Source organism: Vulpes lagopus, chromosome X (assembly GCF_018345385.1).
Source record: "Vulpes lagopus strain Blue_001 chromosome X, ASM1834538v1, whole genome shotgun sequence".
In the NCBI taxonomy this organism is placed as follows: Eukaryota; Metazoa; Chordata; class Mammalia; order Carnivora; family Canidae; genus Vulpes; species Vulpes lagopus.
In genome coordinates this window covers 74,910,304-74,927,306 of record NC_054848.1, presented here as the reverse complement: position 1 = coordinate 74,927,306, position 17,003 = coordinate 74,910,304, and the positions used below count along the sequence as shown (strand labels likewise).

Sequence of the window (17,003 nt, the reverse complement as noted above, 5' to 3'; positions counted from 1 at the left end):
TCTACGTGTGGCCCCTTTTGATTACAGAATGGAACCACTGCTGCAAAGAGCTGAATACCAAATTTAGAGCAAGTCAACCATTTGTTCCCCATCGTTGCACAGGAAACTGCTCAGCAGCATTTGTAAGTGCTGTCTCCCAATTTCAAGTGAATTAATGAAGGCATTTAGTCAAGGGAGTGATCAGTCATGTTGAATTCATGTGGGCTTTAGAGTACTCTATAATGACACTTGCTAAATCTGGAGGAGGTATGGGGCAACACAGACCAAATGGACAATTCAGAGAGACATCTGGAAGTTCTGCATGGAATCCACTGTGCATTAACCAGCAGCAAGTGTAGAGTTTTCAATATAAACTAATTGCATAAAAAAATAAAATAAAATAAAAAAATAAAAAATAAAAAAAATAAACTAATTGCATAGGGATCCCTGGGTGGCGCAGCGGTTTAGCGCCTGCCTTTGGCCCAGGGCGCGATCCTGGAGACCCGGGATCGAATCCCACGTCGGGCTCCCGGTGCATGGAGCCTGCTTCTCCCTCTGCCTATGTCTCTGCCTCTCTCTCTCTCTCTCTCTCTCTCTCTCTCTCTCTGTGTGTGTGTGTGTGACTATCATAAATAAATAAATAAAAATTTTTAAAAGTAAATAAACTAATTGCATAAAAGTCTGTTCACCAGGGCACATGAAAATAGCACCTTGCTCTTCTAAATACCTGATTTCAATCCCTTAAACTGACCATTCAAAGTAGTCAGGAAGCCACTGCATAATGTAGAATCAATTATCATCATCACTTCACCCAGAGCATTTCTTGAACACTTACTATTTGTAAACACTGTGCTAGATGCTTCCATATATAATCTCAATTAATATTTATAACAGCCTTCTTAAGGAAGTATTATCCATATTTTCCAGATGAGGAAACTGAGGCACTAAGAATGTTAAGATTCAAGCACAAACCTATACGACCAAAAGCCTGTGTTGTTTCCATTAACCTTTCCTGGCTTCTGCAGTATACAGGAAAGAAGTTAATACTCATTCGTCTGTTTGGCTTTTAGCAATGATTCTTCAGGGAGAGGACAATATGTAAGAATAATGCTAATGGTTTTAGAATGAGAAAAAAAGAGTGGCAGAAAAGAAACAAAACAAAAATTTAAATTTGAAATTGGTTTCAAAGTAAAAGCAAGGATTGGTAGCAGTTGAACTGTTACAGAAAAAGAAGCAAGAACATGCCAGGTATTTTCAAGATTCAGTTGCAAGGGATGCCTGGGTGGCTCCATGGTTGATCGTCTGTCTGCCTTTGGCTCAGGGAGTGATCCCTGGGATCCAGGATCGAGTCCCACCTTGGGCTTCTTGCATGGAGCCTGCTTCTGCCTCTCTCTCTCTCTCTCTCTCTCTCTCTATCTCTTTCTCTCTCTCTCTTTCTTTCTGTGTCTCTCATGAATAAATAAATAAAACCTTTTTAAAAAAAATCAGTTGCAAGTTCTGACATCCAAAAAGGCAGTTGTAATCATTAATGACTCCTATACTGAGAATATTGAGTCGCGAACTTGGTTTCTAACCTCTGTTCCCACAACAGCTTACCCTATGATATTGAATTAGTTTAATCCATTAGAAAATAAGAATAAGTAATAAAAGGAATTTACCCCACTGATATGTTTTAAAGAACAAATAATCTTTAAATAACAACACTTTGAGATCTTATAAGAAAAGCCACTGCAGGCAATGCATGACTGTCAATGCAGAGGAATCACTCCTAAATCAAAAACAGAAAATCCCAGACAATCATCCTAGCTGATGTAGAGTTGGGATCCTAAGGGGCCATACCCGCTTTCTAGGAGCAAGAAATGACTCCTGAACTATATAATCAAGATCCAACCAGAGAATTCTGAAGGGTGGTGACCAGCCAAGACAATGCTCCAGTGACTCATTCATTCACTCATCCATTCAACAAATATAAATTGAGCACCTTCTTTGTACTAGAACTGAATTTTTCCCATTTCTTATGGACTCAAGAATAAAGCTTGGCCGGCCCAGGACTGGTGCAGTGGGCCCTGTGCTAGACTGCCATCCCCAGCCTGGGGCCCAATATTCAATGCAGGAGGGGACCCTGGAAAAGTCAATCTGAAAATCCTCCTCAAGTCTATCTCCCAGTGAGATGTAGTTCTTCCATTCTTTCCAGATGCTCCTGAACACATAAGCCCAGAATTGTGCATATACACACACACTCACACACACAGGCACAATGGTTCTATACTGCTGTATTAGCTCATACCTATTTAAGTATGTTCGTTTGTATGATATGAAATCTTGAAATTGGTTTCTTCTGTCTTTCAGTAGACTGCAATAGAAAGCTCCACTCCTTAGGAAGAAACCTGCTGTAAACCCATTTGTGGCTGGTCCTCCTCGTGAGCTTCTGCCTGCCGAGCTGATAGAAAGCTTCCCGGTGACTCCATTTTAGTTGGATTGCCTGCAGAACCTTATATTGTACTTAGGGTGCAGCTTGGGAGGCCTCTAAAACAGCTGAGGAGGGCCTGGGGGACAGGGAATATACTGAAGAAGGGTACTATGTCCTAAGGAAAGGGAAAGCTCAAAAATACCTAAGGTGTATACACAAACATATTAATACATGGATATATGTAAAGTAAAGCAAGAGCATACTCATTTACTTGTAATCTAACACCAAACTACTACCACCAAGACAGAAATAGAGTGGCATTTCACCTCCACCCTGTCCCTCTGCCTTTGGTGGCTTCTGCTACCCCACCTCCCCCTTCCCCTCCCCAGGGCAGGGTGCCTTGGATACTCATTTTGACCTGATTTCAATTCCATCTGGTCAAACATGCTGGGAGGAGGGGAAGGAGGAAGGAGAAATACATTAGTATTTGCCACTGGGGCCAGGCTTAGGCCCTTGAGTCCCAGGCACCCTCCCGGCACCCCAGGGTAATCCCATGGTGAGGGAGACATGGAAAGCACCAGCCCAAAGCCTGAGACAGAAGCCAGCACTGCCTGCAAATATTTTCTGAGCATCTACAATTTGCCGGGCTCCATCTATTTGCAGCTCACGTTGAGGGGCCCTGGAATGCTCAGCAGTGGGTTCCAGGAGAGCTATTTATTTCTGTCAAGGTTGGGGGCTGGTCCTCCTTGCTTCAGCCCTAAGGGGGAAACCCTCTGGCCTCTTTTCTCTCTCCCTCCCTGTTTTTCCCCTAAGCTCCTTTCTTTCTTGACCTTGAGAGACCAGTAAGGGGTTTCCTTCCATTACTGGCAGTCAGGCAAAGGCAGTGAGAAGCAGGTTCTCTTCAGCTGGGGCGGGGAAATGAAGAGGCAAAGTGACAAGGGAGAGACCCGAGACCGAAAGTGCTGGAAACATCCCCTGCCATCTCCTCACACTCCACAGCGTAGGAACAAGTCTTCATGCCCAACTGGGGAAAGCAGCCCAGCCCCCAGGTTGCAGAGGAAATGTTTTGACCAGTCACCTTCGATGATTCCAACTCTGCAAAGGGGAAAACCTGCAGAGGACCTGCCCTCCCTCCCCTGCCCCCAGCATCCACAGGAAGCTAGGTGAGGATTATAGACTATTTTGCTGGAGAGAAGAAGCAGACTTTGCAGATTTTGCAGATTAGCCCACAAACAAAACAAAACAGCCAAGTCTCCCTTGAGAGAAGGGGTAAGAAGCAGGAGCTCGGTGACCTTTATTTGGGCCAATACTGCTTTGTCTCAAGGATACAGACACACACGCCCAGGCAGCTAGGGGATTAGCTCTCCGCCAGGGATGAGGAATACCTTTTCCCGCCCCTAAAAAAAATTGCTTGTTTTAGTAGCCCATTCTCCTCCAGCTCTTTCCCTCCTTCCCTTTTGTTCTTCCCTAAGATAAACAAACTCTCCAGCTTGCTAAACTCTTAGCTCCAAGGGAAGGAATCGGACTTGCAGACTGATTGCCCGTACTTCGGGTGTGCTAGGAGGGAAGGATTCATGCCAATGACAGGTGTTACGCAGGTCTCAGCCTTTTGGTTTACTTGGAGATGGGGGTGTACTCGCTGGGCAACCCCTCCCCCAACTGGCATCCAGAGGTTCAAAAACAGTTGCTCCCAGCATAGCCCACAGATGAAATCGCTCTAGTCCAGCTGCTCTTTCAGAGCTGGAAAGTTGTTGGGGAAAAGGTATGGTCCGGGGTGGGGGTAGGGGTTAAGGGGAAGAGACCAGGGACTCGGAAGGAAAGGAGCGGAAAGGTACTCGCAATCCTTTGGGGGGTGCGTCCCTCGTCACCCGTTCGCTTCACTTACCATCTCAGTGTAGGCATCTTTGCTGAGCCTGGGGGTCAACTTGATAGTTCCCATGAAAACAAAGAAGAGTCCCAGGGCCACTGAGAGGGCCACGACGGTTACTGTTCTGGGGGATGCCATGGGGTCACCAAGGCAGTTCCCAACTAATCCTTCCGCTTTGCGCACCCTGTCTAAGGCGCAGCAGTTAGCACAGAGAGAGCTAGAGGGACGCTGCGGAGGCTGCAGGCAGCTAGAATGACAAAGGGAGAGGAGGGAGCTGGAGAGAAAAATTGAGAGATCGAGATTCAACCTCTCTCACTACAACAATCTCTGGGTCCTAATGCCCTACGCTTACTCCTCACTGGCCAAAAGCACAGCCTGGAAGTTAAAAGAGGACCTAAACCGAGGTGGAAACTCCACGTCTTAAAATGGGGGGAAAGTAGATTATGCTTGCGTTGGGCCCCTGGGCTGCCTCTAGAATGAGGAATCTGGGAAGACCTCCTTTCCAACCACCTTCCCGCCAGGCTCACTTTTCATCTCTATGGTCCTCTATAGTTATTCACTCCCTCTTTACCACCTCCCTCCTTCCCTCCCCTTTTCCTTTCCCTCAGTCAAAAAATTTGTCCTCAGTTTGCTTGTTTCTGCAGTGGGTAAGGCTCAAGGCTAAAACTCCCAAGTTATCAGGCTCCATTGCTACTGAAGAAAGCTTTATCTTTCTCTTCCTGGAAAACCTTTAAAGGCTCCCATTGACCAGTGGTTAACTCCAGAGTTTTAAATCTGGCATTCGAGGCCCTCCACATTTTGACCTCTGCTTCTCTTTGGAGGTTTATCTTCCAAGAGCTCCCAAGCCACCCATCCTCTCCTATCTGCTCATGGACCCATTCAACCGGAGTTTTCCCACCTCTCCTACATTCCCTTCCCCTACTCCATCACTCTTCCTTAACATTTAACATTTTCTTCAATATCACCTCCTCCACAAAGCCTTTCCTGATCCAGTCCCAGCTGGATATGGTTTCTCCCTCCTCTTATATCCTGTGATAATAACCAGTATCTGTTTACTAAGTGCTAGGCATCACCCATTACTTGTATTAATTCATTCAATCTTTACAGCAACTCTGTGAGCTAGGTATAAGCTCCCATATTACGGATAGATCATTGAGGCACAGGGAAATTAGGTGACTTGCTCAAGAGTATATGCTAGTAGTAGAGAGACAGAATTCAAACTTAGGCAGTCTTTTTTTTTTTTTTAAGATTTTATTTATTTATTCATGATAGTCACAGAGAGAGAGAGAGAGAGAGAGAGAGAGAGAGAGAGGCAGAGACAGGCAGAGGGAGGGCAGAGGGAGAAACAGGCTCCATGCACCGGGAGCCGGACATGGGATTCGATCCCGGGTCTCCAGGATCGCGCCCCGGGCCAAAGGCAGGCGCCAAACCGCTGCGCCACCCAGGGATCCCAAACTTAGGCAGTCTTAACCTGGGTTAAGAGCCTGGTTCTTAACCATTGTTCTATTGCCTCTCCTTACTTGATGTTTGCATCCTAAGTATGGCACTGATCTGATTGTGCTTTGCACTGTAATTACACACACACACACACACACACACACACACACACACACCTTTTTGATGAGGCAGTGTTCATTAAGAAAGATAATAGTCTTGGGACGCCTGGGTGGCTCAGCGGTCAAGTGTCTGCCTTCGATAAAATAAAATCTTTTTTTAAAAGAAAGAAAGGTAAAAGTCTGAAGTCAGGGACTGTGCCTGGGTGGCTCAGTGGTTGAGCTTCTGCCTTTGGCTCAGGCTGTGACCCTGGGTCCAGGGATCGAGTCATGCATCAGGCTCCCTACAAAGAACCTGCTTCTCCCTCTAGCTGTCTCTGCCTCTCTCTGTGTGTGTCTCTCATGAATAAATAAATAAAATCTTTCTAAAAATAAAAAATAAAAATTTAAAAAATTTAAAAAATAGTCTGGAGTCAGGTCCAGAAGGTCCAAGGTTTATTTATTTTTTTAAAGATTTTTATTTATTTATTCATGAGAGACACAGAAAGAGAGGCAGAGACATAGGCAGAGAGAGAAGCAGGCTCCATGCAGGGAGCCCGATGTGGGACTCAATCCTGGGACTCCATGATCACGCCCTGGCCTAATGCGGGCGCTCAACCGCTAAGCCACCCAGGCAACCCTAGGTCCAAAATTTATTTTATTTTTATTTTTATATTTTTTAAAGATTTTATTTATTTATTCATGAGAGACAGAGACAGAGACAGAGACACAAGCAGAGGGAGAAACAAGCTCCATGCAGGAAGCCTGATGTGGGACTGGATTCCTGGTCTCTAGGATCACACTGTGGACTGAAGGCAGCGCCAAACCGCAGAGCCACTCGGGCTGCCCTAGGTCCAAGGTTTAAATGCCAGCTTTGCCAGTCTGTGAACTTGTCAGTTAACTTCTCTGAGCCTCCATTTCCACATTTATAAAACATCTATGAAAATTCTGCCTCAGGAGCGCCTGGGTGGTTCAGTGGTTGAGCATCTGCCCTTGGCTCAGGTCGTAGTCCCAGGGTTCTAGGATTGAGTCCTGCATCAAGCTCCCTGCAAGGAGCCTGCTTCTTCCTCTACCTATGTCTCTGCCTCTCTCTGTGTGTCTCTCATGAATAAATAAATAAATTAATTAAAAAAAAAGAAAATTCTGCCTCAACGGTTTGTTGTAAGAATTTGATATAAGTAAATTGTATAGCGCAGTGTGCAAACTGTAATGATGGAGTTCCCTTTTTGCTTCTTTTGCCTTCCTTTTTTTTTTTTTAAATTTTTTTTAAATTTTTATTTATTTATGATAGTCACAGAGAGATAGAGAGAGGCAGAGACACAGGCAGAGGGAGAAGCAGGCTTTATGCACCGGGAGCCTGACGTGGGATTCGATCCCGGGATCGCGCCCTGGGCCAAAGGCAGGCGCCAAACCGCTGCGCCACCCAGGGATCCCCCTTCTTTTGCCTTCCTAATCTACTCCACAGTTGGTTTAGATTATAAGCATTTCAAGGGTAGGAACAACTTCTATATATTGCCCATGGTACCTAGAACAATGCCTTTTGTGCACCAGATCCTAATAAATTTTCCTTGCAAAGAAAACTGATGAATTTTTTTTAAAAGATTTTGCTTATTTATTTATTTACTTATTTGGGGGAAAAAGAGAGAGAGAGAGCATGGTGGGGGAGGGCAGAGGGACAAGCAGACTCCCTGTTAAGCAGGGAGCCCCATGATGTGGGGCTCAATTCCAGAACCCTGAGACTATGACCTGAGTCAAGGACAGATGCTTGATCGACTGAGCCACCCAGGTGTCCCCAAAACTGGTGAATTTAAATGCACATGTTATCCCTGGGAGTGGTAACACTTTAAAGCTTAGCAATCATTACATCTTATTGCTGAAGTGTTCAGTCTTTTGTGATTATGATTCAACCTATAAATTACTGAGTGCCAATAATGCGCATACAAGTGAATTAGATACTATAGGAATTTTTTAAAAAGATTTTATTTATTTATTCATGAGAGACACACAGAGAGAGGCAGAGACATAGGCAGAGGGAGAAACAGGCTCCATGCAGGAAGCCCAATGTGGGACTCCATCCCCAGTCTAGGGATCATGCCCTGAGCCGAAGGAAAATCCTCAAACGCTGAGCCACCCAGGCCTCCTGGCACTATAGGAATTATATGCCATTTTGCTTTCAAATTGCATGATAATGGGAATAATAATATTCATTATAAAATGTACACAATACTGAATAATAATAATAAATATAAGGAAAAAATAACTCTTGATCCCAATGTGCTGAGATGAACATTTTTATTCTGATTGATCACTATTCTAATTGACCTTTTTCTTAAATATCTCTCTATGTACAAAACATATATAAATTAGTTTTTCAAAATTTGATCCTACTATAGAATCAGTTTTATACCCTGTTTTTTTTTCACTTGTTAGCATTTTTTTCTGTATCATTAACCTGTCTTCAAAAACACAATCTTGGGCAGCCCGAGTGGCTCAGCGGTAGCACTGCCTTTGGTGCAGGGCATGATCCTGGAGGCCTGGGATCAAGTCCCACGTCGGGCTCCCTGCATGGAGCCTGCTTCTCCCTCTGCCTGTGTCTCTTCCTCTCTCTCTCTGTGTCTCTCATGAATAAATAAATAAAATCTTTAAAAAAAAACCCACAATCTTTCCAAAATGATTGTATAATACTTAAGCATCATTTGAATGTATTATGTATAATTCATTTGAGTATTCTATTGCTAGATATTGTTTTCATGGTTTTTGCTTCTGCATAAAAAGGTGCAGTGCACATCCTTGTATATCAATCTTTGTGAAAAATCCTGAATTTTTCCTTAGGATAAATTTCTAGAAGTTGGATGGGTCAAAATAACGAACTTTTTATATATACATATTCATTTTCATACATATATATTTTACAATAGCTAACATTTACTTATCACCTAGAGGATATCAGACACTATGTTAAGTCACTTGCATGTATCGTGAGATTAGTATTATTAATGCCCTCCATTTTATGAATGAGAAAATGGAAGAAAGAGTGACGCAGCTCCTCAGTTCCGGAACAGAGCCACTACCTATTGGGGTATTCCACTTAAACCTGTATTATTCCTCCATCTGGTGCTGCTGCTCCTTTACATCATTTAAAGACATGAATGTTTAAAAGACTCTTGATACATATTACTAATGTGATTTCCAAAAAGGAAATTAACTTTCCCATCAGCAGTATAAAAGTATGTACACATCTCCACATCTGATCTGCATTGTGAATTTCAGTGTTTTTTCATCCTCACCAATTTCATTCATAAAAATTTCTATTTTGTGAATTACTAGTATTAGAACTTTTTTTAAGATTATATTTATTTATTCATAGAGACAGAGAGAGAGGCAGAGACACAGGCAGAGGGAGAAGCAGGCTCCATGCAGGGAGCCTGACGTGGGACTCGATCCAGGGTCTCCAGGATCACGCCCTGGGCTGCAGGCGGCTCTAAACCGCTGCGCCACTGGGGCTGCCCTAGAACTTTTTTATATATATTTGTGGATCATACATATAACTTTTGTTTATGTCCCTTTCCATTTTTGAGTATTGGTTGGGTTTTTTTTTTTTAAGATTTTATTTACTTATTCATGAAAGACACAGAGAGAGAGGCAGAGACATAGGCAGAGAGAAGCAGGCTCCATGCAGGGAGCCTGACTGAGACTCGATCCCAGGTCTCCAGGATCACACCCTGAGCCAAAGGCAGGCGCCCAACCGCTGAGCCACCCGGGCGTCCCAAGTATTGGTGTTTTTTTTTTATTGATTTATAAGAGCTCTTTATATCATATCGACAACAATTACGTTTTATTTTTATGAAGGAAACCAGTCGCTTTTTATTTTTTATTTTTATTTTTTTAAAGATTTCATTTATTTTTTCATGAGGGACACGGAGAGAGGCAGAGAGACAGGCAGAGAGAGAAGCAGGCTCCATGCAGGGGGTCTGATGTGGGACTCCACTCAGGGACTCCAAAATCACGCCCTGGGCTGAAGGCAGGCGCTCAACCGCTGGAGCCACCCAGACGCCCCTCAATTATGTTTTAAATACCTTTCCCAGTTTGTGTTTGCCAATAAATATGATGGAGTCAAATCTAGCAATACTTGGGACGCCTGGGTGGCTCAGACGCTTAATCGCTGAGCCACACAGACATCCCTGCTTATACTTTTTAAAGTTGTATTATGTTTTCATTTTTGTTTTACATTTTTAAAAAAGATTTTATTTATTTATCCGTGAGAGACACAGAGAGACAGCGGCAGAGACACAGGCAGAGGGAGAAGCAGGCTCCACGCAGGGAGCCCGACGTGGGACTCGATCCCTGTTCTCCAGGATCAGGACCTGGACTGAAGGTGGCGCTAAACTGCTGAGCCACCCGGGCTGCCCTGTTCTACATTTTTAAAAGATTTTTATTTTTTTATTCATGAGAGACATAGCGAAAGAGAGAGGGAGAGACATAGGCTGAGGGAGAAGCAGACTCCCTCAAGAAGCCTGATGTGGGACTCCATCCCGCATCCCGGGATCACGCCCTGGGCCAAAGGTAGATGCTCAACTGCTGAGCCACCGAGGCATCCCTCTTTTTTTTTTTACATTTAATATGTTGATGAATTCTGTCCTTGTTAGTTTGTGATGCTTCTTTTATTATATACTGGGTTCTTATCTTTTCATTAGGTCGGTCTCAAGGCTTCTATTCCACTGATTTGTCTGTTGATTCTTGAGGCAATATAATGTTTTAAATATTATTTTTTTAAAGATTTTATTTATTTATTCATGAGAGACACAGAGAGACACAGAGACACAGGCAGAGGGAGAAGCAGGCTCCATATAGGGAGCCCGACCTGGGACTCGATCCGGGTCTCCAGGATCACTCCCTCAGCTGAAGGCGGCGCTAAACCGCTGAGCCACCCGAGCTGCCCTGTTTTAAATATTATGTATACATTTTAATAACTTATAAGCCCAGTATCCCATCATTATTATTCTTTTTTGAACATTTCTTTGCTATTCTCTCAATTTATTCTTTTAGGTGAACTTAAAATGACTTTATCACAGTAAAATAACTTTGAATCTTGTCTAAATTGAATTAAACATATAATTAATTTTTAAAAGCTATCATGATGGGGAAGTGGGTGAGGGGGATAGGATAACTGGGTGACACGCATTAAGGAGAGCACACAATGGGATGAGCACTGGGTGTTATACTTTGTTAGCAAATTGAGTTTAAATAAAAATTTTAAAAAGCTGCATCTTTCAAAATTTAGCTTTCCTATCCAGAAATTGGCATCGATTTCCATTTATTCAAATCCTAGTTGCTGAGAGATATATTCTTTTTGTTTGTTTGTTTGTTTAGAGCATATGCATTTTTTAAAGTTATTTCTAGGGATTCTATGCTATTTTTTGTCATCTTCGCAAATGGATTTTTTTCTCCATTATATCTTCTAACTGGTTGTTGCTGACTTAAAAGAAAACTATTGATTGCTATTCAGCCACTTTGTCGAACTCTTTTTCTGAACTCTCTTTTCTGAGTTAAATCTGAGTGTTTCAGTTGATTCCCTTGGGTGTTCTGTGGAGCAACGAACGAAGCAGCTACAAATAATGATGATTTTTGTTTCTTTTCCAATAGTTATACCTCATTCCTTTTTCACATCTTACTGTGTTAGCTACAGGCCAGCTTCTAACGTTTGCATGGCCTGGGGCAAGAGTACAAATAGAGGCCCACTTAACACATGTCAAGGAACCATGAATTGGAACACAAAGAGAAGCAAGAAAGCCAATGCTTGTTACTACTGGGAAACGATCATTGTTATGGAAGAATCTATTGCTATTGAGAGAGAAAAGACTTGACAAGTTGATTTATCTTTTCTCTTACTAAGCACTTCTGCTGTTCAAATTCTCCCTGCACACTAAAGCAGTGTCTGATAGCAGCAGCAGCATAACTGACAACCCTTCACGGGATTCTGATGCATTTGCCTTTTGTTTCCAGTACACAGGGCAAGCAATATGAAGCATTCCCCTTACATTTAAATGATGTTAATTATGAGAGCAGAGGATTAGGGTCATGTGTGTGCCACACTGAGCACTGGACCCCAAGTGACACAAATGCCCGTCTTACTTAATAAATTCATTTTTGTATATTTGTAATATGAAGAATCCTCTAAACTGTGGGTGCCAGAGCAGAAGCCCCTCTTGTCCAGGTCTGAGGATAGTACTGGTTACTCAGCACATGTCTAAGCACTTTTATTTTATTATTTTTTAAAGATTTTATTTATTTATTCATGAGAGACAGAGAAAGAGAGAGAGAGAGGGGGGGGGAGAGAGAGAGAGAGGCAGAGACACAGGCAGAGAGAGAAGCAGGCTCCATTGAGGGAGCTTGACATGGGACTCCATCCAGGGACTCAAGGATCACACCCTGGGCCGAAGGCAGATGCTCAACCTCTGAGCCACCCAGGCGACCCTCTAAGCACTTTTTTTTTTTTTAATTTTTATTTATTTATGATAGTCACACACAGAGAGAGAGGCAGAGACATAGGCAGAGGGAGAAGCAGGCTCCATGCACCAGGAGCCCGACGTGGGATTCGATCCCAGGTCTCCAGGATCGCGCCCCGGGCCAAAGGCAGGCGCTAAACCGCTGCGCCACCCAGGGATCCCACCTCTAAGCACTTTTAAATGGCAGCCACCTAACTTTGTCTTCAATCCTAGTAAGAATGCTTTTAGTAATACAGAGTTATCATTTACTGAGGGCTTACCATGTGTCAAATGCCATTATAAGTGCTTTACATACATTATCTCATTCATTCCTTACAGCAACACCCCAAAATAGGAACTATCATTAGGTTTTGTTTCGCTAAGTAACTTTTTTTTTTAAGATTCTATTTATTTATTCATAGGCACAGAGAGAAAGGGGCAGAGACACAGACAGAGGGAGAAGCAGGCTCTATGCAGGGAGCCTGACGTGGAACTCGATCCCAGGTCTCCAGGGTCACACCCCAGGCTGCAGGCGGCGCCAAACCGCTGTGCCACCAGGGCTGCCCTGTTTTGCTAAGTAACTTGCTCAAAGTCACATGTCTGTATGTTACTGAGCTGGGATTTAAAACCAGGTATGAAAAAAAAAAACAGGTATGTCTGGAAAAAGTCCATTTTATTAATTGTTACATTACACTAACTTCTATTTTGTCATTTATAATAATATTAGTTGTTGGTTTCAGATGAGTTTTTAACTTTATTTGGCTCTGGAGGCAAAATAGAATATCGGATTTTTATTTATTTTTTTTAAGATTTTAAGTTATTTATTCATGAGAGACACAGAGAGAGATCCCGAATACTCTCAGGGACACAGGGATCCCGAATACTGGATTTTTAAACCTGAACTTGAGAGATGCCTGGGTGACTCAGTGGTTGAGTGTCTGCCTTCAGCTCAGGTTGTGATCCTGAGGTCCTGAGATCCAGTCCCTCATCAGGCTCCCGGCAGGGAGTCTGCTTCTCCCTTTGCCTGTGTCTCTGCCTCTCTCTGTATATCTCTCATGAATAAATAAATAAAATCTTAAAAAAAGAGTCTCTTAAAAATAAATAAATAAACTTGAACTTGAAACTGAACTGAGATCCAGTGCCTGGTTCCTACAAAGAGGTGACCTTCCTTGTTGTCTCTTGGGGCATGAGAAATTCTATTCATTTTTTAAAAAAGATTTATTTACTACTTTTTAGAGAGAAAGAGGGGGGCAGAGGGAGAGGGAGAGAGAATCTCCAGCATACTCCCTGTGGAGTGTGGAGCCCGATGTGGGGCTCCATCCCAGGATCCTGAGATTATGATCTGAGCCAAAACTGAGAGTCAGATGCTCAACCGACCAAGCCACCCAAGCACCACAAGAAATTGTATTCTTGATCCATACCATTCTGTACATCCTATCATTTGCATATTTGCAGGTTTTTGCTCCAGTTGTAGAGGTCTCTGGTTGGTGACTACACCAGAGGTCACAAACTTATATGCCTACAGAAGGTGAAGAGTTCATGTAAATGTGTAAATCCCATGAAATATTAGGCAACAGATACTAAATTTTTTGTATAGTGATCCCTGAATGCTCTTAAAATTCTGGGGTAACTGCTAATGAGGCCACCATCTATGTACACTACAGATCATCCTTCATTCTGAAATGATCAAAATTTTGTTGATTTTCAGTGTGGTCTGAGAACCCCAATTGCTATAGTATTTCCTTTAGGTACTTTGTCAGCTTGTCTCGTAGAGTATCAATGTTACTTTGTTTCTGGCTCACTTTTACTTGTTGTCTTATTCAAAGAAACATCATTTCCCTTATTTGTTATGGGAGAGGTTTTCTGTGACATGTACAAGGTAGATATTCTGCAAACTTATTTGCCTTGTCATAGTCATTCCATAGTGGTCCCAAAATACTGTGAGAGTGGAGTGGGTATAACACCCATATCTTCCATAGGGTCATAACTTCATGACTTGCTCTGTAGGCTGCAGTAAGATGCCCTCATGTTATCACTAGCTATCACATGCAGAGCAATCACTCTGTGCTAGGTATTGTATAATTACAGGACATTATGTACATCAGCCCATTTGAGCTTCAAGACATCCCTGGGAAACAAGTCCCATGAGTTCTATTATAATAGATCTATCTATTTTTACAGATGGGGAAATTGAAGCTCAAAGAGGTTAGGCCATATGCCCAAGGTAATCTCATGAGTGGTAGAGCCCAAAATAGAGTAGAGCCTACTTTTTGGCTCTACTGCAGAGCCTACTTTTTGGACCACTATTGGTTTTTAACCTTGGCTGGCATTAGAATCAACTGGAGGGCCCCTGGGTGGCTCAGTGGTTGAGCATTTGTCTTTGGCCCAGGGCATGATCTTGGAGTCCCGGGATGGAGTCCTGCATCAGGCTCCCTGCATGGAGCCTGCTTCTCTCTCTACTTCTCTCCGTGTCTCTCATGAATAAATGGATGAAATCTATAAAAAAATAGAATCAACTGGAAATTTCTTTTTTAGGTCATAGAAGCAGGGCCCATCTGCAGAGATTCTGATTTAATTGGTCTGGGGTGGAGTCCCCAGCACAGGTATTTTTAAAAAGCTTTTCAAGTGACTTCCAATGTGCAGCCATACTAATGAACACTGGACTCTGGTTCTCAAAGCTCAGTGACCTCAACTGTATCTCAGGGAAACACAAGGTGGGCAAAGAGTGAAAAGTGAAAAGAGAAACAAGGTTATAGTGGGGTGAGTGCTTTTGTTTACCATAGGTGACATATGTTCTTTATAAGGTAGGTGTGAACAACAAGCTCTGAGGACAGCTTGCACAGTAATGGCTCTTTCCTCAGCTTCACAAGTAGTGCTAATTGAGATCCTCTACCGCATTGGACTGAATGTGTCAGTTATATCAAAATCCCAACTACCAGGGAGCTATACTTGACAAATACTGCTCTTCAATTTTAACTTTTAGTTACTTACAAAAGAGAACCAGCTGTGGGGACCAAGTTAGAAACTGAGCCTAACCCAGCATGTGTCCATTTCCAGAAATACCGTGTTCTGTGAGCACAGCCTATGCACTGTGTTCTTTCCTGGGGGGGAATCTCCTGTCTGGTCTTCCTGGAGAGGCAGAGACTGTGACTGGAACCTGAGTTCAAAACATCTGCAGGGTCCCTGAGCACTGAACCATGAGGAGAGTGCAACCTTTCTGCCTGTCATTATAGCTGGAGACTCTTCTGTCCTTGATGGAAGCCAATAGAGTACAGAGTACAGGTCCTCTGCTCCAGCAACAACAGCATCACTTGGGAACTTGTTAGAAATGCAAATTTTCTGGCCCTATCCTATACCCACTGAATCAGAAACTCTGGAAAGGAGCCCCAGCAATCTGTTCTATCAAGTCCTCGAGGGAATTTTGATGCAGACTAAAATTTGAGAACCACTGATGAAAAGCTAAAAGATTAAACGTGGAGACATGGGCATCAGACAGCTGAATTCAAGTTCTGATTCCACCAGTGACTGTGTGACCTTGGGCAAGTTATTGATCTCTCACTAAATGTCAGTTACCTCATCTGTAAAATACAGCTACCAATTTTCTTATCTGTAAAATAGGTACCTACATGGGATAATGCACATTGAGCACCAAGCACAGTATGAGGCACAAAATAAGGATTCAATGCATGCTGAATATGCATTGTCATCATTATCATTATTATTAATTATTATTATGAGAGTTGTTCTGGATAATCACTTTCATTTCCAACATAATTGGATTCCTTTGGAAAAGATCTTAGTTACAACATCAGAAACTAAACAGAGTATCTTAAACAACTTAGTGGGGGCAGGGCAGAAAGTATTTCATTTATGTTTCTTCCCAGAATCATGGCACATGAAAGCATAGGGGAGCATCTTAAAAACAATCTAGTCCTACCATTCCATTCAAATTGAGAATGGCTCTTAAAAGAAATCCAGGTGTACAGCATCAGGAACAGAAAGTAGAGATGAGTGCCATTCTTATTAAAGATTTGCTGGTGATGGTGATTTAGAGGGGATTGAAACTGTAGCTTCTCGGTTGTAGAATTTGTGCCCTTGGGCTGAGTACCAGGCATGAAACAGAGGCTCATGTACTTATAGTATCCAATGTGGAGCAGGACTTGGGATAGATGTCTTCATGTTATTTCTCTACGTCTAACTCTAAGGGAAGAGATGCCAGTGTTGGAATGCTATTAATATTAAACTGCAAATGTCAACACTATTAAAAGCAAGGGTTGGGACTTTATTAAGTGAGAAAATGAACATCAGCACCAACCATGCAGATGTGAAGTAGTAAATATCTGTGTGACCCTAGAAACCAGAACATAAAGGTAGCTAGGTAGTTTGGTGACAGTTTCCAGGGTAATTCCTCCCACATACAACATAAGAACTTCCCTATTATGTTAACTCTTTCTCTGCATGCCCACTGGACCCTCACTGAATATTCCACTATCATCTCTCTCAAAAAACTCCCTTTCTGATTATTTCCCTATTTTTGTAAGCGTCAATGCCATTCTCCTAAGTACTCTCTTCAAAAACCCTTGATATTGGGATCCCTGGGTGGCGCAGCGGTTTGGCGCCTGCCTTTGGCCCAGGGCGCGATCCTGGAGACCCAGGATCGAATCCCACATCAGGCACCCGGTGCATGGAGCCTGCTTCTCCCTCTGCCTGTGTCTCTGCCTCTCTCTCTC

General features: G+C 42.9%; 1 protein-coding gene across 1 annotated transcript in view; it reads right to left on the bottom strand.

Annotated features, from left to right (window-relative positions):
- The window catches only part of TMEM35A (transmembrane protein 35A), a 34,200-nt gene that overhangs the window by 9,072 nt on the left and 8,125 nt on the right, over positions 1-17,003 (bottom strand). Inside the window, exon 2 of the mRNA XM_041740677.1 lies at positions 4,275-4,503. Within this exon, the coding sequence (XP_041596611.1) occupies positions 4,275-4,394 (120 nt within the window). The 5' untranslated portion in view covers positions 4,395-4,503. The remainder of the gene's footprint in view (positions 1-4,274; positions 4,504-17,003) is intronic.